This window comes from Schistocerca piceifrons, chromosome X (genome assembly GCF_021461385.2).
Source record: "Schistocerca piceifrons isolate TAMUIC-IGC-003096 chromosome X, iqSchPice1.1, whole genome shotgun sequence".
Lineage (NCBI taxonomy): Eukaryota > Metazoa > Arthropoda > Insecta > Orthoptera > Acrididae > Schistocerca > Schistocerca piceifrons.
Genome location: NC_060149.1, coordinates 282,711,492 through 282,735,125, shown reverse-complemented (window position 1 = coordinate 282,735,125; position 23,634 = coordinate 282,711,492). Strand labels below are relative to the sequence as shown.

At 45.5% G+C, this 23,634-nt stretch overlaps 1 protein-coding gene across 2 annotated transcripts in view; it reads right to left on the bottom strand.

Moving 5' to 3' along the window:
* The window catches only part of LOC124721774 (glutamate receptor ionotropic, kainate 2), a 203,662-nt gene that overhangs the window by 139,944 nt on the left and 40,084 nt on the right, over positions 1–23,634 (bottom strand). For both annotated transcript variants that reach the window (XM_047246884.1, XM_047246885.1), the window contains exon 5: positions 18,270–18,427. In XM_047246884.1, coding sequence (XP_047102840.1) covers positions 18,270–18,427 — 158 coding nt within the window. The remainder of the gene's footprint in view (positions 1–18,269; positions 18,428–23,634) is intronic.

Here is a 23,634-nt window from a genome sequence, read left to right as displayed (position 1 = left end):
GATAACCCTAAGAACCAGGTTCGTGCGAGTATTGACCGGAGTCTCACAAACTAGGCCCTTTATATGCCACCAGAAGTAGTAGTCAATTGGTGTCATGTCTAGTGATCGAACTGACCACGGAACAGGACCACTACGACAAATCCATTGTCGTCCAAACTGACTATCGTACAGTGTCGTGAGTGAGAGGTCTTCGTTGACTAAATCGAATGCAAAGTGTGCCGGTGCTCTGTTATAATGAAATCACATAAGCTGAGCTATTCTCAGCGGCACATCTTCTAGGAACTGTGGGAGGACACTTTAAAGGATCGTTCTGTACACGACGCCCATCAATCTATCAGGAAGTAGACAAGGTATAATCACACAGTTGTCGACAAGACCAGTCCATACACTCACAACGAACGTCTGTTGATAGGTTCGACACACCACTGAATATGGGTTTTTGCCACCTCATACATAGCTATTCCTGCTGCTGAACATGCCCTCTGTTGCAAACATGGCCTTGTCTATAAACAACACGAGATCAAGAAAACTTGTTTTGGACATTGCTGTAGGAACGGATCAGTAATCACCACTCTAAATGGGAAGTCCACTGGCTATAATGATTTTATCTTCTGCGGATATGGGTGCAATTGATGTTCATGTAAGACTCTCAAAAAAGCAAAGCAGTAGACTGACTTCGAGTTCAGTTCGTGCAACACACCGACTACTAGAGACAGTGTTGTCAGGAATCGTGTGTAATACATTTCTTCCATATCCGTTGTTCTTGTATGCCTTATGTGGTGTCACCGCCAGACACCACACTTGCTAGGTGGTAGATTAAATCGGCCGCGGTCCATTTAGTACATGTCGGACCCGCGTGTCGCCACTGTGTGATCGCAGACCTAGCGCCACCACAAGGCAGGTCTCGTGATACGAACGAGCACTCGCCCAGTTGTACGGACGACCTAGCTAGCGACTAGATGTACGAAGCCTTTCTCTCTCATTAGCCGAGAGACAGAATAGCCTTCAGCTAGGTTAATGGCTGCGAACTAGCAAGGCGCCATTAGCCTTACAGTGATTGTAATTAAAGTCTCCTGTGTATCGTCAAGAGCGATGTACCACAATGATTGATTAAAGATAAGTATTAATCCAGCTACGTACTTTTCTTCATAGCATTAATTACATAGCCTGTTCCAGTACTTCACGCCCATCTGCGTTAGTCTAGCGTGCATTTTCAGCCATCTCGATCTACAAGGTGTTGGCCCAGCTGCCGACACATCACATGGCGACGAGTCTACAAAGGATCTTGTGTTTTACTTTGCTCTGATTTATTTGTGTCATGGCTTCGCCAGATTCTCCAGATGTACTGTCCGAATTTTATCGCTTGCAGAATCAGCAGACGCAGGCGTTATTGGATGCCCTTGGACAGCTCGTCCAGGGTCAACGTGCCATTCAAACCGATGCGGCCGCCGCCACTTCACCAGTACCGCAGCCACAACCTGCCGTTGCACCACCATTTCGAAGTTTTGATGAAACCCACGAGACTTGGCGGGAATGGTCCCGCCAGTTTGCATTCCATCTCGCAGCCTACAGAATTCAAGGTAATGAGTGGCAGCCGTTTTTGCTTTCTTGCGTCGGTGTGTCCACCTACCGTGTGATAGTGAAATTGTTTCCCCGACGCGACGTCGCAACTCTGTCCTACGAGGAAATTTTGTCTGCTTTAGATGCCTATTTCAAAGAAACAGTTAATGTGGTTGCAAAACGGTATACGTTTTTTCGTACAAAACGTACGGCCGGTCAAACTAATAGGGAGTGGGTAGCAACATTGCAAGGACTTACTAGGGACTGTGCCTTTGACTGTGACTGTGGTCTTTCTTATTCAGATACAATGGTACGTGATGCAATTGCACAGAACGTTTCTGATGTTCGCATACGGGAGCAAATTTTGAAACTTGTTAATCCCTCCCTTCAACAAGTGATAGACATATTGGATAGACAAGACACACTTGACTGTGCTCAGGAATCTTTTGAAACTTCGCCAGCAGTGTGTAACATTCACCGGCCCGCCGGGCGAGCTGCGCGGCCCGGTCAACTGCCATCGCACAAACAAACGCAGCTGCCGCCGCGGTCTAAGCCACGTGTGCCGCGCCAGCCCACAAATGCAGTGAAATCATGCCCGCGGTGTGCTACTAGACATTCGCGTGAACATTGCCCGTCACGCCAAGCTATTTGCTTTTTCTGTAATAGGAAAGGACATGTTCAAAGTGTTTGCCAGAAAAAGCTCCGATCAGACAATCACAATCATTCCCGGCCCTTTGCTTCACGCCGGAATCGAACCAAGGACACTCCGGATCGTGGACTTTCGCCCATGGACATTCATGTAGTTAATTCCACTTAGTCCAGTGACACTTTCTCTAACAGTGACTGTGTTCGTCCCACAAAAACTGTGCGTCGACGTCGCCGGAAATCACGTCAATTAGCAAGTGATTCTGTACCAGTGTCTGTTCAAATTGCACAAAACAGTCGCTCTTGTCGTCAGCAGAACAATAAACTTTTTGTGGACTTAGACTTTGAAGGCAAAGTGATACCATTCCAGCTCGATACCGGAGCTGCAGTTTCATTGCTCAATCACGACACGTACAAACAACTGGGCGCACCTCCGTTGCGTGCCGCAACTGTTAAGTTACATAGTTATTCAGGACAGACAATACCTGTGTTAGGACAGTGCACTCTTTTTGCAACATATAAAGGACAAACAAAACTTGTGTCGTTTTACGTTCTTCGTTCTTCTACTGCAGTGAACTTGTTTGGCTTAGATTTATTTCAGTTGTTTCACATGTCTATTGTCAATCAGGTGCTATCAGTGAATCAAACTGTGCCTTCAGACAGTGTTTCTAGTGTATGTGAAGAATTTGCAGACATTTTTGCACCGGGCTTAGGTTGCGCTAAAAACTATGCAGCACATTTGGAACTGAAGGTCAACGCGCAACCGCAATTTTTCAGAGCGCGCAATGTTCCTCACGCATTGCGTCCGGAGGTCGCAAGAACATTGAACAATGTAGAATCACAAGGTGTGAGTGAATGTGCGCCATGCCTCTTCTCTTTCAGCTCCGCTTCATCGCGTACGCCGTGCAGGTGTTCCGTTTCTCTGGAAGACGGAATGCGAACGCGCCTTTCGCCAGTTGAAATCGGCGTTGCTTTCTAATACTTGCCTCACGCCTTTCGATCCCCGGAAACCCCTTTTGTTGATGGTAGATGCATCGGATTTCGGGATCGGTGCTGTCCTTGCGCACAAAGTTGGCTCGCATGATCGCCCTATTGCCTTTGCGTCCAAATTGCTCTCATCTGCGCAAAGACATTACTCACAGATAGAGAAAGAAGCTTTGGCTCTCGTGTTTGGTGTTACTATGTTCCATGATTTCTTGTATGGTCGTCATTTTACCATCATCACAGACCACAAACCTTTGACATCGCTTTTTCATCCGAACAAGCCTGTACCTCCACGTACAGCGCAGAAATTCATTCGCTGGTCTATTTTCCTTTCGCAGTACCGCTACGATATCTTGTATCGGTCCACTGCTAAGCACGGAAACGCCGATGCGTTGTCCCGTTTGCCGGTTGCTGAGGATAAAGCATTCGATTCTTCCGAACTTGCTTGCATGTTCATTGATTCGGAAACCGATGCAGTGGTCGAATCGTTTCCGATTGATTTTCGTCGTGTAGCTACAGCCACAGCTGCTGACCCTGTCCTTGCTACTGTTTTGCGTTTTGTTGCTACGCAATGGCCTTTGTCAAAGTCTCGGATCGAGGATCCGTTGGTTCGCCAATTTTTTGCTCACAAGGAGAGACTTTTTGTTCGACGTGGTGTTTTGTTGTTGCGTTCTGATAATGATCAGTCCCGAGTCGTGGTCCCACGTTCGTTACAGTCCTCTGTTTTACGGCTTCTTCACCAAGGACATTGGGGTATAGTCCGACCGAAACAACTTGCTCGTCAGCACTGTACTTGGTTCGGAATCGATGCTGCGATTACGAATATGTGTTCTTCTTGCATGGCGTGTGCCGAACAACAATCCGCACCGCCGCGGAAAGTCTTTCCATGGCCAAAAGCCACTTCCCCTTGGCAACGCTTGCACATTGATTTTGCTGGTCCATTCTGGAATGCTCGATGGTTGGTTCTGGTCGATGCCTTCAGTAATTTTCCTTTTGTTGTCCGGATGTCTTCCACGACGTCCTCCGCCACCATCCAAGCGTTGTCTGCTATCTTTTGCATTGAAGGTCTTCCGCAGACTATTGTTTCCGACAATGGCCCACAATTCATGTCCGCAGACTTTCAGTCATTCTGCCAGGCCAATGGTATTCAACATCTGACATCCGCGCCGTTTTCGCCTCAGTCAAACGGTGCCGCTGAACGATTGGTCCGGACTTTCAAGTCACAGATGTTGAAATTGAAAGAGTCGCATTCTCGGGAGGACACATTGTTGCTCTTTTTGTCTTCGTATCGCTCTCAGCCCCGAGATGGTCGCTCGCCGGCTGAGTTGCTCCACGATCGTCCTCATCGCACCTTGATGTCTTTGCTGCATCCGCCGCATCAGGTTCCTGTGCAGCGGCAGACTCCTGCTTTTGCTCCAGGCGACGTTGTATTTTATCGCAACTATCGAGGTTCACGGCGTTGGCTCGCAGGGCGCATTCTTCGCTGCCTCGGCCGCGCGATGTACACTCCTGGAAATGGAAAAAAGAACACATTGACACCGGTGTGTCAGACCCACCATACTTGCTCCGGACACTGCGAGAGGGCTGTACAAGCAATGATCACACGCACGGCACAGCGAACACACCAGGAACCGCGGTGTTGGCCGTCGAATGGCGCTAGCTGCGCAGCATTTGTGCACCGCCGCCGTCAGTGTCAGCCAGTTTGCCGTGGCATACGGAGCTCCATCGCAGTCTTTAACACTGGTAGCATGCCGCGACAGCGTGGACGTGAACCGTATGTGCAGTTGACGGACTTTGAGCGAGGGCGTATAGTGGGCATGCAGGAGGCCGGGTGGACGTACCGCCGATTTGCTCAACACGTGGGGCGTGAGGTCTCCACAGTACATCGATGTTGTCGCCAGTGGTCGGCGGAAGGTGCACGTGCCCGTCGACCTGGGACCGGACCGCAGCGACGCACGGATGCACGCCACGACCGTAGGATCCTACGCAGTGCCGTAGGGGACCGCACCGCCACTTCCCAGCAAATTAGGGACACTGTTGCTCCTGGGGTATCGGCGAGGACCATTCGCAACCGTCTCCATGAAGCTGGGCTACGGTCCCGCACACCGTTAGGCCGTCTTCCGCTCACGCCCCAACATCGTGCAGCCCGCCTCCAGTGGTGTCGCGACAGGCGTGAATGGAGGGACGAATGGAGACGTGTCGTCTTCAGCGATGAGAGTCGCTTCTGCCTTGGTGCCAATGATGGTCGTATGCGTGTTTGGCGCCGTGCAGGTGAGCGCCACAATCAGGACTGCATACGACCGAGGCACACAGGGCCAACACCCGGCATCATGGTGTGGGGAGCGATCTCCTACACTGGCCGTACACCACTGGTGATCGTCGAGGGGACACTGAATAGTGCACGGTACATCCAAACCGTCATCGAACCCATCGTTCTACCATTCCTAGACCGGCAAGGGAACTTGCTGTTCCAACAGGACAATGCACGTCCGCATGTATCCCGTGCCACCCAACGTGCTCTAGAAGGTGTAAGTCAACTACCCTGGCCAGCTAGATCTCCGGATCTGTCCCCCATTGAGCATGTTTGGGACTGGATGAAGCGTCGTCTCACGCGGTCTGCACGTCCAGCACGAACGCTGGTCCAAGTGAGGCGCCAGGTGGAAATGGCATGGCAAGCCGTTCCACAGGACTACATCCAGCATCTCTACGATCGTCTCCATGGGGGAATAGCAGCCTGCATTGCTGCGAAAGGTGGATATACACTGTACTAGTGCCGACATTGTGCATGCTCTGTTGCCTGTGTCTATGGCCTGTGGTTCTGTCAGTGTGATCATGTGATGTATCTGACCCCAGGAATGTGTCAATAAAGTTTCCCCTTCCTGGGACAATGAATTCACGGTGTTCTTATTTCAATTTCCAGGAGTGTATTTGGTTTTGGGGGCCTCTGGTGAGGTGCGTCAGCATCTCAATCAGCTGCGCCTCTGTCGTCGCACGGGTTCTGCCGCTCCCCGTCTGCTTTCAGCGACGGTGCCGTCCGGTCAGCGCCCTGGGGACCCATCTACTGGCTCGCCTCATCCCCAGGTGTTACCGACGATGCCTTCCATTTTGCCCCATGGCGACGCGCCACCGCCGCAGCCGCCGCCGCCGCAGCCGCCGCCGCCGCCGCCGCCGCAGCCGCCGGTACTCCGGCCGGCGCCGCCCGCATTCGACGCTTCGCTGCAGCCGCCAAGCGCCTCCCAGGGTCACGCGCCGCCAATCGCTTCCCGTGACCAGCTGTCCTCCGCCATGGAACTCCCGCCCGCTCCGGACCACATGACGTCATCGCGCGTCGGCTACCCCGACGCAATGGAGGTCGACCCTTCGGCCCCTCCTGTCTCTTTACGGGCGCCTACACCGCATGTTGACGTGTACCCTGGACTAGGTTTTCAGGCGTTTCCTAGCTCCCCTCGGACCGAATGGCCGGGTGCGGGTGGCACAGCCTCGCCTGTTGTTAGGCTCCCCACCTCATCGCATACGTCAACATGGGGTCCTCCCCACGGCGGGCGGAAGCCTTATCTCACGACCGTTCGCCGATTTGCGGGGGAGGAATGTGGTGTCACCGCCAGACACCACACTTGCTAGGTGGTAGATTAAATCGGCCGCGGTCCATTTAGTACACGTCGGACCCGCGTGTCGCCACTGTGTGATCGCAGACCTAGCGCCACCACAAGGCAGGTCTCGTGATACGAACGAGCACTCGCCCAGTTGTACGGACGACCTAGCTAGCGACTAGATGTACGAAGCCTTTCTCTCTCATTAGCCGAGAGACAGAATAGCCTTCAGCTAAGTTAATGGCTACGAACTAGCAAGGCGCCATTAGCCTTACAGTGATTGTAATTAAAGTCTCCTGTGTATCGTCAAGAGCGATGTACCACAATGATTGATTAAAGATAAGTATTAATCCAGCTACGTACTTTTCTTCATAGCATTAATTACGTAGCCTGTTCCAGTACTTCACGCCCGTCTGCGTTAGTGTAGCGTGCATTTTCAGCCATCTCGATCTACAAGGTGTTGGCCCAGCTGCCGACACATCACCTTACACAGTCAGTATCTTGCATTCTAATACGGAAGGACCCATTTTCTCATAGGCGTCTATGCAGAGACGAGAAAGTGGTTGCCATCGGTGCGGAAACAGCTTAGCATATCGTTGCTGTGCTACTCTTCCGTTGCATTCAGTGATCCCATGCACGAGGTGCATATCGCCCAACTCTTCAACAATAAACTTCTCCATAGCACTGCTGTGTATCTATGTTAATACACAACTAACACTACCGGAAAACAAAAACTTAGGCAGAACCGAGCACTACTGAATCAAAACTCGAGCGCAATGGGGTAAGGAGGTCATTTCTGTTATCAACAGCAGGAAACGTGAGCAGACGGAAGCAAGAAAGCGCATAACGTAGACCTTTGCACTGCTGGCCACAATTTTCAATCTAATACAGGTAAAACGCTAATTGGGGCAAGAAATCAGACAAAATGCAATATCGCTATAACGGGCCGCCGGAATTGTGGATCCCTTGCAGCAAAGCACTCAGAAGTTATCCCTGAACAACCGCCGAAAATTTGTCGGTGCAGTTCTGGTTCAGCCTTTATATGTCTGCAGCAATCGATAAGTTACGCTGCTCAGCGTGACATCAGAATTTAATTTAAGAGCTCCTAGACGTGCTTCTGAAGGACCAGTGTTAGTTTCCGTGGGATATGAGGGTATTAGACTTTTGCCTGGCACAAATTTCAAAATTTTCAATGATCCCATTCAATAATTTCAACATACTTGTTAATAATTTTTCGTTTGGCCCACAACATAATACACGTCATAATATGACGTTCTGAAATGGGAAAGGTCCAGACTAGCTGCAATAAGTTTAATATCCTTTATTACGACAGCTGTATCGTTTTAACTGCCGTTCTCAAGTAACGTCTAGTTTCATTTGACGTCCGTATTGCAATATATGCAGTATGGACGTAAAATTAAACCAGACGTCACTTGAGAATGGCAATAAAGCCGAAACAGCTATCGTAATAAAGAATATTAACCTTATTACGGCTAGCCTGGAACTTTCCTTTAAAGAAAAAAAAGCTTCTGAATAAGTTTGTATCCAAATGCCGACAAACTAAGGGAAACAAATACCCACGAAAGAAAAAGTACATCTAGGGTTGATAATTTTTACGATAACACACTGAAAAGTTGACGCTGAACAATGTATGTAACACTTTTAGTCACATGAATAAAAAATGATTGATTTAGGATAATTTCCTAAAGATATTAAAATGCCAATATTAGGCCTATCCATAAAAGAAGTGATCTCACAGATGTCAATAACTACCTAACAGTTTCTTTCTTTAGATAATGTTCCAGAGTGTTTGGTAAGTCAATTCCTGTCCTGGACCGATAAACTGTCGTAGCTATTGATAGGTGTGCTGGACACATAGGAATATCTTTAAGTATACATTATCGCATAAGCAAGGGATTATTTGCGTGTTAACCATAATATTCTGTTCTAGAAGTTATGTTTTTATGAAATACCTCTTTCAGCAAATGCCATTTTTCGTTCTTATTTAACAAAAAATGCAGAAAACTGCACCATGGTGTGCAAGCAATTCATAGAAGGACGCTACATCACCTGTATTGAGAGAAATTGCGATGGTGTCCCACAAGATTTCATCCTGGGCCTCTCACTGCTCTTTCTCCGTGTTAGGAGCGACCTAACATTTCATTTGAATGACGATACAGGATTTCTCCCTTTTGCCCACGGTTGCTGTAAAACTGAACATAGAAGCATTAAAAGAAAAAAAAAAGAAAAACAGAAAATTGTGTTTTCAGACACAGCACATACTAGAACGTTTGGCTTTATCTAAAATGATCTACTCTGATGTTGGCGTCGATTGCATGTTCTCCTAGTTTTCGTCCCACATGTCGCCGATATTCAACCCAGTTCGACTTGGTGGTGCTAAGGCGGCTTGTGGCTGGGTTGAGTTGAACTGCTGTTGAGAATACCACGGGAAGGTGGTTAGTAGAATCCGCATGTATGACCTCTGCTGAAGTTAGTTTTGGGATTCTCTTAACGAGACAGATATCGAGGACATCTGGCACACTTCTGTTGCAAGGGTAGGTGGTGGGTTTGTTTGCCGGGCTTGGACATGCACTCATTCTGTTACCTTTAGTAGGATGCGGCCGCTGCGCGTGATTGTCCTGGAGTGCCGCAACGTATATGTTACAGTACTGCCAACAGTATTGGTCAGAAATAACCAACTGAAGCTCCCCAGGGCTTCATACCCGTTCGAACTTAGACTGTGCTCTGTACCGTAGATGAGTGGAAAATGAGGGGATATGACTGTGTGGAGTGTAACTGTTTGCTCAGTTTGAAATGTGTGTTAACCGCGAAAGTGTCGTGTGAGGGTCTCCTTAGGACGTTTTTGAAGCCAATTTGGAGGTTTCTGGCCTAATGAAATGATAAGATTCGCAGGTTGAAGTAGCAGATTTTGTACAGAGTTCGATGGATTTCTTCTTGATGATGTGATAGCTGGATGGTTTCCCAATGTGTGTGTTGAGAGTATAGTGGGCAGCGTCCGTTACAATCCCGAAAACATTGTTCTGAGCAGACTGTTTGCTGACTGCGTCGACAGCCACTGAGTATACTCCGAACTATACAAGATGACCGGAAGTATGATGGCACGTCAAATAGTCAGTTTCGCGTTGTCAGAAAGTGCGTCACTCTAGAAGAGTGGATAAAATTGGTAAAACAGACCACAACCCTTATTGGCCATACTATTTATGGTGCGACCTGCAAGTCATTCTCTTGTCTATGGTGCGACAAAGATATCTAAGCCAAGTTCTTTCCACCATTATTGTGAGTTGGCAGTTAGGGAGCAAGAGCCTGGAGCTGAACAGAGTTGCTTGGCTCTTGTAATGATTGATTTTCATGTCTCTGACAGTGCACCAATTGATGATTTTGCCCAGATGTCTCCGGACGTACCTAACAATGTAACTGAGGTTGTGGCAGTACCAGAAGTGTGCAGTGTCATCAGCGTACAGGGCTGTTTTCTCTCCCACCTCCTTGGATATGGCGTTGATATGGATAGAATACAGCACAGGTCTCAGAACCGAACTCTGTGGTACCCCAACCAGTACGGGTTTTGTACTGCTGCAATGCTGCTCGTTTCAGACGAAGAACGCCTCCCTCAGGAAAGAATCAAGCATCTTGCGGATATGTCCTGGACAAATTATGGAATCCAATTTATGTATCAAGCCATCATGCCAGACGTGATAAAAAGCCTTTTCTGTGTCAAGGAATACACCCCCTGTGTGCCCCTCCTTAAATCTTCGCTGTAAAAATACACTCGACCAAGTGCAGGGACTGACAGATAGTGGTGTGCTCGTCGCGGAATCCGTACTGTCTGCGGAGAAGGGCATTGTGGTCGAATTTCTGATGTGACTACACTACGATACGATCCAGAATTTTAAGAATGAAATCACGGAGTTAGGTGGATCTAAGATGGGTCTATAGTTTATAGGAAAGTGCAGATTTTTCTGATGCTTGGAAAGGGTAATAATTATAGCTGTCTTCCACGCCAAGGGCAAATAGGATTAGGAGAGACGGCGGTTGTGGAAGTGAGTAGGATGGGAATGGCTCGGAGAGGGAGTTATTTGAGGAGAGGAGCCCGAATACGGTCGGAACCAAGTGCTATGTGGTTGGCCTGACGTTTGATAAGAGTATTCAGTGTCCTCATCCAGGGTGTCAAATATCCTACCCGCCCGTTCTGCGCTCAGTTGAGTTACGCGTCCGAGAAACAATGTTCCCGGCGGATCACTAGCATTATTACTGATGCCGTGAGATAGCAATAGTTTCTCGAGCCATCTGGCCATAATTTTCACTTTGACGTCGTCGGCGTAGGCTAGATCGTGTTCACTGTGGAGCGGAATTGCTAAACTGGCGGGCTTCTTCCGTTGCTTAGACACAGCCAAAATTTTCCAGAGTTTGTTGTTGTTGTTCATATTGTTGTTGTTGTGGACTTCAGTCCAGAAACTAGTTTGTTGCAACTCTCCATGCTACTCTATCCTGTGCAAGCTTCTTCATCTCCCAGTACCTACGGCAACCCACATCATTCTGAATCTGTTCAGTATATTCATCTCCTGGTCTCCCTCTACGATTTTTACCCTCCACGCTGCCCTCCAATACTAAATTGGTGATCTCTTGATGCCTCAGAATATGTACTACCAACCGATCCCTTCTGCTAGTCAAGTTGTGCCGCAAATTTCTCATCTCCCCAATTCTATTCAATGTTCCTCATTAGTTATGTGATCCATCCATCTAATCTTCAGCATTCTTCTGTAGCACCGCAATTCGAAAGCTTCTATTCTCTTCTGGTCTAAACTATTTATCGTCCACGTTTCACTCCCATACATGGCTACACTCCATACAAATACTTTCAGAAACGACTGCCTAACACTTAAATCTATACTCGATGTTAACAAATTTCTCTTCTTCAGAAACGGTTTCCTTGCCATTGCCAGTCTACATTTTATATCCTCTCTTCTTCGACCATCATCAGTTATTTTGCTCCCCAAATAGTAAAACTCATTTACTACTTTAAGCGTCTCATATCCTAATGTAATTCACTTAGCATCACGCGATTTAATTCGACTAAATTCCATTAACCTCGATTTGCTTTTCTTGATGTTCATCTTATATCCTTCTTTCAAGACGCTGTCCATTCCGTTCAGCTGCTCTTCCAGGTCCTTTGCTGTCTCTGACAGAATTAGAATGTCATCGCGAACCTCAAAGTTTTTATTTCTTCTCCATGGATTTTAATTCCTACTCCGAATTTTTCTTTTGTTTCCTTTACTACTTGCTCAATATACAGATTGAATAACATCGGGGATAGGCTACAACCCTGTCTCACTCCCTTACCAACCACTGCTGCCGCGCGGGATTAGCCGAGCGGTCTCGGGCGCTGCAGTCATGGACTGTGCGGCTGTTCCCGGCGGAGGTTCGAGTCCTCCCTCGGACATGAGTGTGTGTGTGTTTGTCGTTAGGATAATTTAGGTTAAGTAGTGTGTAAACTTAGGGACTGATGACCTTAGCAGTTAAGTCCCATAAGATTTCACACACATTTGAACATTTACTATTTGTTCCTCAATTTGAAGAAATTGCTGGCGGGACAAAGATTTCATTCAAACGAGGAGGTGATTGCACCAACTAATAGCTATTTTGCAGGCAAACAACCACTGCTTCCCTTTCATGCCCCTCGACCATTATAACTGCCATCTGGTTTCTGTACAAATTGTAAATAGCCATTCGCTCTCTGTATTTTACCCCTGCCGCCTTCAGAATTTGAAAGAGAGTATTCCAGTCAATATTTTCAAAAGCTTTCTCTAAGTCTACAAATGCTAGAAATGTAGGTTTGCGTTTCCTTAATCTATTTTCTAAGATGTGTCGTAGGGTCAGTACTGTCTCACGTGTTCCAACATTTCTACGGAATCCAAACTGATCTTCCCCGAGGTCGGCTTCTACTAGTTTTTCCATTCGTCTGTAAAGAATTCGCGTTAGTATTTTGCAGCTGTGACTTATTAAACTGATAGTTCGGTAATTTTCACATCTGTCAACACCTGCTTTCTTTGGGATTGGAATTATTATATTCTTCTTGACGTCTGAGGGTATTTCGCCTGTCTCATACATCTTGCTCACCAGATGGTAGAGTTTTGTTAGGACTGGCTCTCCCAAGGCCATCAGTAGTTCTAATGGAATGTTGTCTACTCCCGGGGCCTTGCTTCGACTCAGGTCTTTCAGTGCTCTGTCAAACTCTTCACGCAGTATCATATCTTCATCTTCATCTACATCTTCTTCCATTTCCATAGTATTGTCTTCAAGAACATCGTCCTTGTATAGACCCTCTGTATGCTCCTTCCACCTTTCTGCATTCCCTTCTTTGCTTAGAACTGGGTTTCCATCTGAGCTCTTGATATTCATACAAGTGGTTCTCTTTTCTCCAAAGGTCTCTTTAATTTTCCTATAGGCAGTATCTATCTTACCCCTAGTGATATACGGCTCTACATCCTTACATTTGTCCCCTAGCCATTCCTGCTTAACCATTTTGCATTTCCTGTCGATCTCATTTTTGAGACGTTTGTATTCCTTTTTGCCTGCTTCATTTACTGCATTTTTGTATTTTCTCTTTTCATCAATTAAAATCAATATCTCTTCTGTTACCCAAGGATTTCTATTAGTCCTCGTCTTTTTACTTACTTGATCCTTTGCTGCCTTCACTATTTCATCTCTCAAAGTTACCCATTCTTCTTCTTCTTTCCCCTATTCTTGTCAATCGTTCCCTAATGCTCTCCCTGAAACACTCTAGAATCTCTGGTTCTGTCAGTTTATCCAGGTCCCATCTCCTTAAATTCCCACCTTTTTGCAGTTTCTTCAGTTTTAATCTACAGTTCATAACCAACAGATTGTGGCCAGAGTTCACATGTGCCTCTGGAAATGTCTTACAATTTAAAACCTGGTTCCTAAATCTCTGTCTTACCATTATATAATATATATGAAACCCTCCAGTATCTTCAGGCTTCTTCCATGTATACAACCTTCTTTCATGATTCTTGAACCAAGTGTTAGCTATGATTAAGTTATGGTCTGTGCAAAATTCTACCAGGCGGCTTCCTCTTTCATTCCTTACCCCCATTCCATATTCACCTACTACGTTTCCTTCTCTTCCTTTTCCTACTATCGAATTTCAGTCACCCATGACAATTAAATTTTCGTCTCCCTTCACTATCTGAATAATTTCTTTTATCTCATCACACATTTCGTTAGTCTTTTCGTCATCTGCGGAGCTAGTTGGCATATAAACTTGTACTACTCTGGTAGGCGTGGGCTTCGTATCTATCTGGGCCACAATAATGCGTTCACTATGCTGTTTATAGCAGCTTACCCGCATTCCTATTTTTTAAAATCATTATTAAACCTCCTGCATGACCCCTATTTGATTTTGTATTTATAACCCTGTATTCACCTGACCAGAAGTCTTCTTCCTCCTTCCGCCGAACTTCACTAATTCCAGCTATATCTTACTTTAACCTATCCATTTGCCATTTTAAATTTTCTAACCTACCTGCCCGATTAAGGGATCTGACATTCCACGCTCCGACCCGTAGAACGCCAGTTTTCTTTTTCCTGATAACGACGTCCTCCTGAGTAGTCTCCGCCCGGAGATCCGAATGGGGGACTATTTTACCTCCGGAATAATTTACCCAAAAGGTCGCCATCATCATTTAACCATATAGTAAAGCTGCACGCTCTCGGGAAGAATTACGGCTGTAGTTTCCCCTTGCTTTCAGCAGTACCAGCACAGCAAGGCCGTTTTGGTTAGTGTTACAAGGCCAGATCAGTCAATCAACCAGACTGTTGCCCCTGCAACTACTGAAAAGGCTGCTGCCCCTCTTCAGGCACCACACATTTTCTGGCCTCTCAACAGATACCCCTCCGTTGTGGTTGCACCCACGGTACGGCTATCTGCATCGCTGAGGCACGCAAGCCTCCCCACCAACGGCAAGGTCCATGGTTCATTGGGGGGGGGGGGGGGGGGAGTTTGTCATTAGTTTCTTCAAATCCAAGAATTTCATGCTGGCTGTGAACTCTGAGCTCGCGCAGAGCGTTCTTGGCATGGACCTCAAGCTGCCTAACCATTCTTCGATGAGCTGGGTCCCAAAATCGCTGCCACTGGTGTTGAGTCGTGCGTTTGGTAACGATGAGGAATAATTTGGAAATTTGTGGTAAGGTCTTATGGGACCAAACTGCTGGGGTCATCCGTCCCTAAGCTTACGCACTACTTAATCTAACTTACACTAACTTACGCTAAAGACAACACACACACATGCCCGAGGGAGGACTCGAACCTCCGACGGGGTGAGCCGCGAGGACCGTGCAAGACGCCCAAGTCCGCGCGGGGTACGATGAGGGGAGTGATTTCTAGGGAAAAGTCCCAAGTGCTAGGGTCGGATCGGTAGCTAGCTAGCCTGCCACTCGCTATCACAGATATGGAGGACTCGCATGAAATACACGCCAGCCGGGTCCACCTCACTTTCAGTACTCACTTGTGGGAGTTCCTCTACGTATTGCCTTACCAACTCATTAAAATGTTTTATGACAGAAGTAGGTGCCGCCATCCTATTGGCGTAGTCTTAGACACTGGGAAAATCTAGGACAATCAAATTATGGTCAGAGTTTAGCCCATTATTTATTGAAGCTGATGCCCGCAAATATAAGCTTTTCATAACATAAATGTCCAGAATATCTGGTCTACACTGCGAACTGCGAGGAATATCGGTCGATACGCCAGGCACCACAATACTTCATGTCACTGACACAGACACCGACCTCATAGAGGCTGCAGAAAATGCGCCAGAAGCTATCAGTTCTGTTCTTCCGTTAATATACTCTGGTGTCCAAGATTAAAGAAACGAACGGAAATTTAGCAAGGTTTCGTTTAATTTGTCACAAAAGTATAAACAGGTGATAGTAAAGTAGACACAATGTAAAGAATACAGATCGTAAGCAACTGCAACATGCTTAAGGGTAGCCAAAAATGTACTTCGTTTTTCCCAATTTACGTATTTGCACTCACATTCCGACAACTATTTAATGTGCTCAGCATGGGGTGTGACCACCTCTGGCAGCAATACAGGCCTGACAACGACGGGGCATGCTTTGAATGATGTCATAAGTCTCATGTTAAGGCCATAACGCCCATTCTTCCTGCAGAGCTGCTCAGAAGCCGTGGAGAGTAATTGGTCGATGCTGACGTGACGCAACCCGTCTCCTTACTGCATCCGAGACATGTTCTATGGGATTCAAACCGGGAGAGCGAGCAGGCCACGTCATACATGCAATATCTTCTGTTTCCAAGAAAACAGCAACTACCCGTGCTCTATGAAGGCGAGCATTATCGTCCATTGGTATGGCGAGCATTATCGTCCATTGGTATGAAGTGTAGACCCACAGCACCTCGCCGCCATGAGGTCCCGAGATCTTGTCACGATACCTGAAAGCCGTCAAAACTTTCCGATTCACTCGTAAAATTTCCTGATGGCGTGTTTGAGTGGTCAACATACACCCTGCCCACACCATTAGGGATCCTCCTCGATATTGCTCTCTTTCTACAATGTTTGGGTCCCAAAATCATGTTCCACGTTCCATCCAGATGTGAATCCATCGAGAATCACTCTCCAGACCAAATCGGGACTCATCTGTGAGGAGAACACTGGCCAATGTTCGACCGTCCAAATGGCAGGTTGACGACTCCACTGTAGATGTTCCCTTCTGTGAAGACGCGTCAGAGGTACACGTACAGCAAGTCTCCAACAGTAAAGGCCACTCTGCCGAAGCCTTCTGTACACCGTTTGCCTCTACACAACACGACCAGTGGATGCTGTGAGGTCGGATGCCGGTTGCAGTGTAGTACTAAGACGGTACCGTTGTGTCCTTACAGCCAAATAACAGTCCTCTCTTTCTGATGTCACACGTGGTCAGTCCTGCCCTGGTCTTCGGGATACAGTGTCGGTCTCTATAATCTGTCGCCACATCCGAGAAACACCAGAACGATTCACATTTAGCCATCTGGCCACATCAGTTTGCGACTGTCCTGCTTCCATTCTTCTTATGGCTCTCCACCGCAGAGTCTTCTCTGTGCCACACTGCACCGTGCCGGCCGGGGTGGCCGAGCGGTTCTAGGCGCTACAGTCAGGAACCGCGCGACCGCTACGGTCGCAGGTTCGAATCCTGCGTCGGGCATGGATGTGTGTGATGTCCTTAGGTTGGTTAGGATTAAGTAGTTCTAAGTTCTAGGGGACTGATGACCTCAAAAGTTAAATACCATAGCCATTTGAATCATTTGAACACTGCACCGTCTGTGACTGTGTGTACAGCGATTGTGAATTTGGGACTACCCAACAAACATTACACCGTTTGATAGGCGTCCTGTCGCCATCATTGACGTGGTTGACCGTTGAGCGGAATGCCATCTTCTGTGCAGAGCATGATCGTATGGACATCTGTTGGCAGGTTGCATGGTTATACAGTGAATTAGACACAGGACGGGAAAATCGCGAGTTGTTGCTTTAATTTTGGACACCAGTGTAGCTTACCGATTACTTCTCGAAAAGGCTGCGATGGTGTGAATACCAGTCGTCACAAGACATACTATGCACAAAAATGGCTGCGTTTCTCAGTGGTAACTTTTGTAGCTCTCTCTTTGCTTGTACGTAGGCAACGTCAGAAAGTAAGTCACACATATCGTTCCACGCTAAGACCATTGCGCATCAAGAGTGCCGCATTTTCGCATTATCAAAAGACAGTACCTCTTCAAGTTTCCTGCAGACAGAGTTCTGCTGCGGTACGGATAATAGGTGCATCTTAGGGTGCGAGTGAAATGACGCTGCAACTGAAAACGTACTCCAAAGCTGAAGTACGCGGGACAGTATGATTCTTGTGGGCAAAGCGTAAGCAACAAGAGGTGTGGAAAATTAAGCAAAGGCGTTGTTCTCCTGCATATGACAATTTAACACCCCACATGTCGCGCACAACACAAGCTTTGCTTCAACGTGTTCGATGGGAGATTTCGAAGCATCTTCCAGATTTTGAACCATGCTATTTCTTCTTTTCGGCAAGCTGAAAGAACACCCGAGGGAAATAAATTTTCCAACGATGAGGACGTTCACACAACGGTTCTCGAATGGAACATGGAGCGGATTTCTGTCGTCTAGGAACAGAACGACTGGTAGAACGTTCCGACCATTGTTTGCAGAAACCTGGTGACTCTGTTAAAAAAATAGCATCATCTGTCAGTGTCACTTTGACGTGTAGTGCAGCACTCAATAAAAATTACTTGGTCTGCAATAATAATATGTAACTTACTATTTGAAGTCCCCACGTAGATATAAATAATGAAGACTTAGCTCTTACAATGAAGTAGTTTTCACGACGCTTGAGACACGTGAGACATTGACGAACGCAGAAAGGGTTAATGAAAGGGAAGTAGCAGCTTACCGATAATCTGTGCCTTCGCCTAGCTGACGCACGGCTATTGGGAACTCGGAAGGTCCGTGGGCCTTTAGCAGCTCCTGCAGGCGCACCAATCCTTCATTGTTCTCGTAGATAATTGTGAACGACTTCCAGCCCCATGCCCTGACCAAGTCTACGTACGCCTGGAACAGAAGTATTGGTATCTGGTACAGAAACTAAAACATTTTGAGTTGCGGAACAAACCACTTCTACAAATCTAAGAAAAAGCGCAAAAATAACACTAAATTAAAAATTCTAATTTGATGAAAGTTAGTCAAGGCACACAGCAAATGGTGCGATGTGGATAAGGTACACCACAGTAAGAATTAATCCCACAACTCAAATTATATTGGAACTTGCAAAATGGGTGTGTTAGTTTAGTTCAGCGAAAGTAACGTAAGCTGTATGACTCTTTTGAGTAACAATCCAGTGCATACAGAGATTTGTGGATTTGCGTGATACTGTTAACAACAGTATCTAAGGATGAGTTCCTTGGTAAGTGAATACAGTTCTACTCGGAAAAAAATAGCTCTTAGGACGGCAAGGGGCTACGAACAGAATCCGAAATATAGTTTACGGGATTCTCTCGGGAGATTGCACATGTCACTCCATGCACTGAATTGTTTACTGATTAAGATATTTGTACCTTACACAGGAGAGGGTTGTCGTTTCGTAGGATGAAGTCCTCATCTATTGTGTCATCACAGAGACATACATAAGCATCAAGCGTGTCAACTCTATAGACCTGCTCAGTTCCGATTAAATTTGGAAAGACATGGAAGTTTTTCCGCCAAATTTAACATACACCACCTTACAATTAAACATTGTCTCATTTAAATAGTGTGTTTTAGATAAGGTGTTTCTCTTTAAGAAATATTTCTTTATACAGGTAAACGTAAGAAACGTTACCCTTCCAGTGAATTTACGAACACAATTTATTTAATTATCGTCCAGAGAGTGACACAACGAGCTATAACTTTTTAAATAGACAATTATTCTTTTCTATCGTGTAGCTAATGTATTTAAACTAAGGGTGTACACATTATTTCAGTCAAAATTCTATAATTTTTAGTTAGGGATGGATGCATCATGCTGGATGCCTACATAATTGGCTGTGTTGGTAGCTAATCTGGTAGTGGAGTATTATTTAAGTGAGTTTTTCAGACGAGTGACAATTTTTCTGGATGCACAACTCAACGCGCCTTCTAAACGAACTGTGGGCGAGATGTAAAGTTGCTGGTGTCAACGAGCAACAAACTTTGTCGATGCGTTTTTTTGAAGTCGCCTAGGGGTTGTACATTCGGTGACATTTATATGATTTTGGGAAAAAAAAACATTTCGTTTAAGGTGCCGGTGACTGACTTATTATACACTTTTGTTTATTTCTTGACACAATCACTTTCGTTGAGATATTTATGATCTGTTTCGGCCATAATTATCATCAGATGCGACAGAAAATTAAAAAATGTTTATATTAAAATCTTAAAGTAATTAGCAATATTTTTACTAGGTCCACATGTGAGTCAAGTAAAGTGCTAATGAAATAATGTGGATCATAGGTAAATGTGGCTTTTGGTGAATACATGTTCATGAACTATCAAACTAAACGTAAAACCAAAAATCAAGGAATTATATAAGTAGAAATGAGTGTACTTTTCTTTCCCTAGGCTTACGGTAGATGCGCAAGTCCTCTATAAGACAATCTCTACTTTTGAAAAGCATAAAATATGACAAATATAACAACAATATTACAATCAGTTACTAGTAAAAGATAAAAATAGAGTGCAGGTCCTTAAATCAATAGAATAACATTGCAATAAAATTAACAAAAAAGCAGTCCTTATAGTAAAAATTTCCGCTCGCTGACGGCGCTGCACTTCTGAGCGCTAGATGTCTACACCACTGACCAAAGCTTAGAAATGAAATGAAATGTCCTGTGGCTAAAGACTCCCGTCGGGTAGACCAGTCGGCTAGTACAAGTCGTTTTGGTTGACGCCACATGGGCGACCTGGGGGTCAATGAGGATGAAATGATAATTAAGACATCAGAATTCCACGTCCCTGAGCGGAGAAAATCCCCGACCCAGACGAGACTTGAACCCACTGACCCCCTTTTTTGTATTTGCTCGGAGCGGACGTCTCATGACACCCATTCTAGTTCACCTATGATACAATCACTCAGTTATTTTTATTACAGGGGCAACCAGCCCCCTGACTGAAAACTCTGAGTTACCTTGCCGGCTACGGAGGTGGACAAAGGTAAGACGAGACGATACGGAGTGGGCAAGGGAGGCATCCTGCTGTAGCTCGCTGGCAATCTTCTTGCGGCTGCGAGGTGCATTTACATTCTCAGAGCAGCACGTCCCGGACTGCAGTCAGTCGCTTAGAGACCCCATCATCAATTGGAGCATGTATGTAGGACTCAGCGACTCCCTAAACTGAACTGATCGTCATAAACATTAAAATATGCATCTGTTGCAAACTTGTTCTACTCATTGAGGAGTTTTTCTGGTTCACTGTATTTCGTAATACGAATCTCACCTTCTTTCAAAATGTCCAACCGTTTACTTTCTTCAGCTTCATGTAAAATTTATAGTTGCTCGTCAGCATTATCAATATTATGTCCCTCTTCATGCATCTGCGAGCCTATCCTGTCCGGACGATATAGCTTTCTTCTCAACCACTGAAAGATATTTTACACATCCCTGATTTCCCATATTTATTATTCATATGTGGCAAGTGATGATGCACCATTGTTTATAAACTATCTCATTTCCTGAAGGCAGTTTTAACACCATTTATGCAAAATATGTGCTCAATTCTATTTTGTGTTTTGTCTATATATTTCAGAACGTCGTTCAAATGGCCCTGAGCACTGTGGGACTTAACATCTGAGGTCGTCAGTCCCCTAGAACTTAGAACTACTTCAACCTAACTAACCTAAGGACATCACACACATCCATGCCCGAGGCAGGATTCGAACCTGCGACCGTAGCGGTCGCTCGGCTCCAGACTGTAGCGCCTAGAACCGCACAGAGACTCCGGCCGACCATTTATTGTTAAACAGAAAATAATTACATAACGCAACAGTCTGTGGCATATCTATCAGTTCTATAATTTTAACTTGTCCCAGCGTTTGTTGCACAGAAGGTTTAATTTTATAATATCTAAGGCTTCTTTAATTCTAATATTTGTTCACAAGCTCTCGATATCTCTTCACGCAAACGTAACACGATATCTCGATATCTTTTATTTCTTGGTCGATGGTCGCACTGTTATTAATATCGTAGACTTTTTTATAAAAAGTTTGCTTTCAATATTTCGGTGAGCTCCCTATTAATTTTATATCTAGGACAGTCTGTTTTATTAACTATCGAAGTGGTTGATTTCATCTCTTTATGCAATTTAATTTGTGCCCTCAGGAGATGTGTAGGTGTGTTCATAAACTTTAGGTACTTTCTATCTCTATGTGAAAAGAGAAAATTCAAATTATCTGTCTTCTTGTTCAGTTCTTCCTGGAATCTCTTTGTCGGTCCTTTTTAACCCCTGCAATATTATTCTTCATAAAGAAGTTTTCTGTCTTTTGAATGTAATCGTTGTCATTGTGTTCAGGATATTCGATAATATACCTCTAATACACCTCCTAAGCATCGTCAGGCTCATTTACTCTGCCGTTTCGGTAGATATTTACAATCTCGTTTTTGCATTGTGTATCTGCAGTCAGCGCAGACAATTACTGCTCGTCACGTCTATCATGTGACCCCCAGTGTCACTAGAAAGCGTCAGTTTGTTTCCCATTACAAACAAAATTATTTTTAAATCGCAATTTACGTGCCCATTCCATAGAGCGTCTAGTCAGATGTTTGTTTTACCGATGTGTATTAACAAGAGCAATAAAACACGACGCCGCGCTGTGTAGCCGCTCGGTCTTAGGCATCTTGTCACGGTCCGCGCGGCTCCCCCCGTCGGAGGTTCGAGTCCTCCCTTGGGCATGGGTGTGTGTGTGTGTGTCGTCCTTAGCGTAAGTTAGTTTAAGTTACATTAAGTGGTGTGTAAGCTTAGGGACCGATGACTTCAGCAGTTTGGTCCCATAAGATCTTACCACAAATTTTCCTAAGTAAAACACGAAGAATTAACAGCAAAGCAGCAGCGATTCAGTAGCGCTGCATGCTTGGCGGTAGCAGTCAGCACGGGCCAGGGCGGTGCTACCGCTGCTGGAGTACTGTTATCCATTGTGTTCTACTGGCCCAGTTCATACACATCGATAAAACAAATGTCCCATTAGACGAATCTGGGATCGCTCTATCGAATGGGCACGAAAAATACCGCTTTAAAAACCATTTTGTTTGCAACGGGAAATCAACGGACTCTTTCTGTCGGCAGTGGGTGTCACATGAAATGCGTGATGGGCTCAATGCGTCTGGGGTGACTCCAGCTACTCAGTGCAGAAAATTAAATTTCAAATATTTGCCGAAGCACCATAGAAAATACGCCTGACGACTTTTGCCAGAGTCAATCATAACTCGACACGTAAGAAGAATAAATATGGGAAATCGGGGTTCTGTGAAATGTCATGTAGTGGCTGCGAAGAACGCTATATCTTTTTAAGCTTACCCAGTACGGATGCTTAAGATCCGGTAACCGTTTATTCGACCTAAAAAGTTATATTGACTGGTCCTTTGACGTGAGATTTAAAGAGCGCATCTATGCCGGTAATAAGAAAGCACTAGGCTAGCGTATGCATTAAAAGGGACATAATATTGGTAGCACTGACGAGCAACTACAAATTTGATATAAAGTTGAAAAAAGTGAACGATTAGACATTTTAGAAGATTTATATTACTAACAGGAGGGATCCAGACGAAATCATCAATAGAACAGAATAAGTTTGTAACAGATGCATATTTTTATATTTATGATCCTCTGTTCAGTTTAGGCAGTCGTTGGGTCGTACATACATGCTCCAAATGATGACGGGGCCTCCCTGCGACCGAGTGCTGCACTGTGCTGTCTGGGCCGCGCCGTCAATAGGCTATTTTCCTTTGTTAAAAATATGGTTCGGACTGTTGTTATTCTAATTGATTATAACATTTAAATAGCATTTACGCTCAATATTCTTACAAAATATCTGTTATTTTTATGTAATTAAAGCTTAAAAATCATTAAATATCAAGGTCTGGTCACGTGATCTAAAACGGTCTGTTATTGGTTGATGCTCTGGCGACGTCACAGGCCAGGAGGAAGACGGAGGTATACTTGTGTTACAGGATCGTTAGCCAAATTTACGAGGTTTTTACGTACTTTGACTGTGAAAAGTTTAGCTATATAGTGATGGAGAACGCTATTACCGC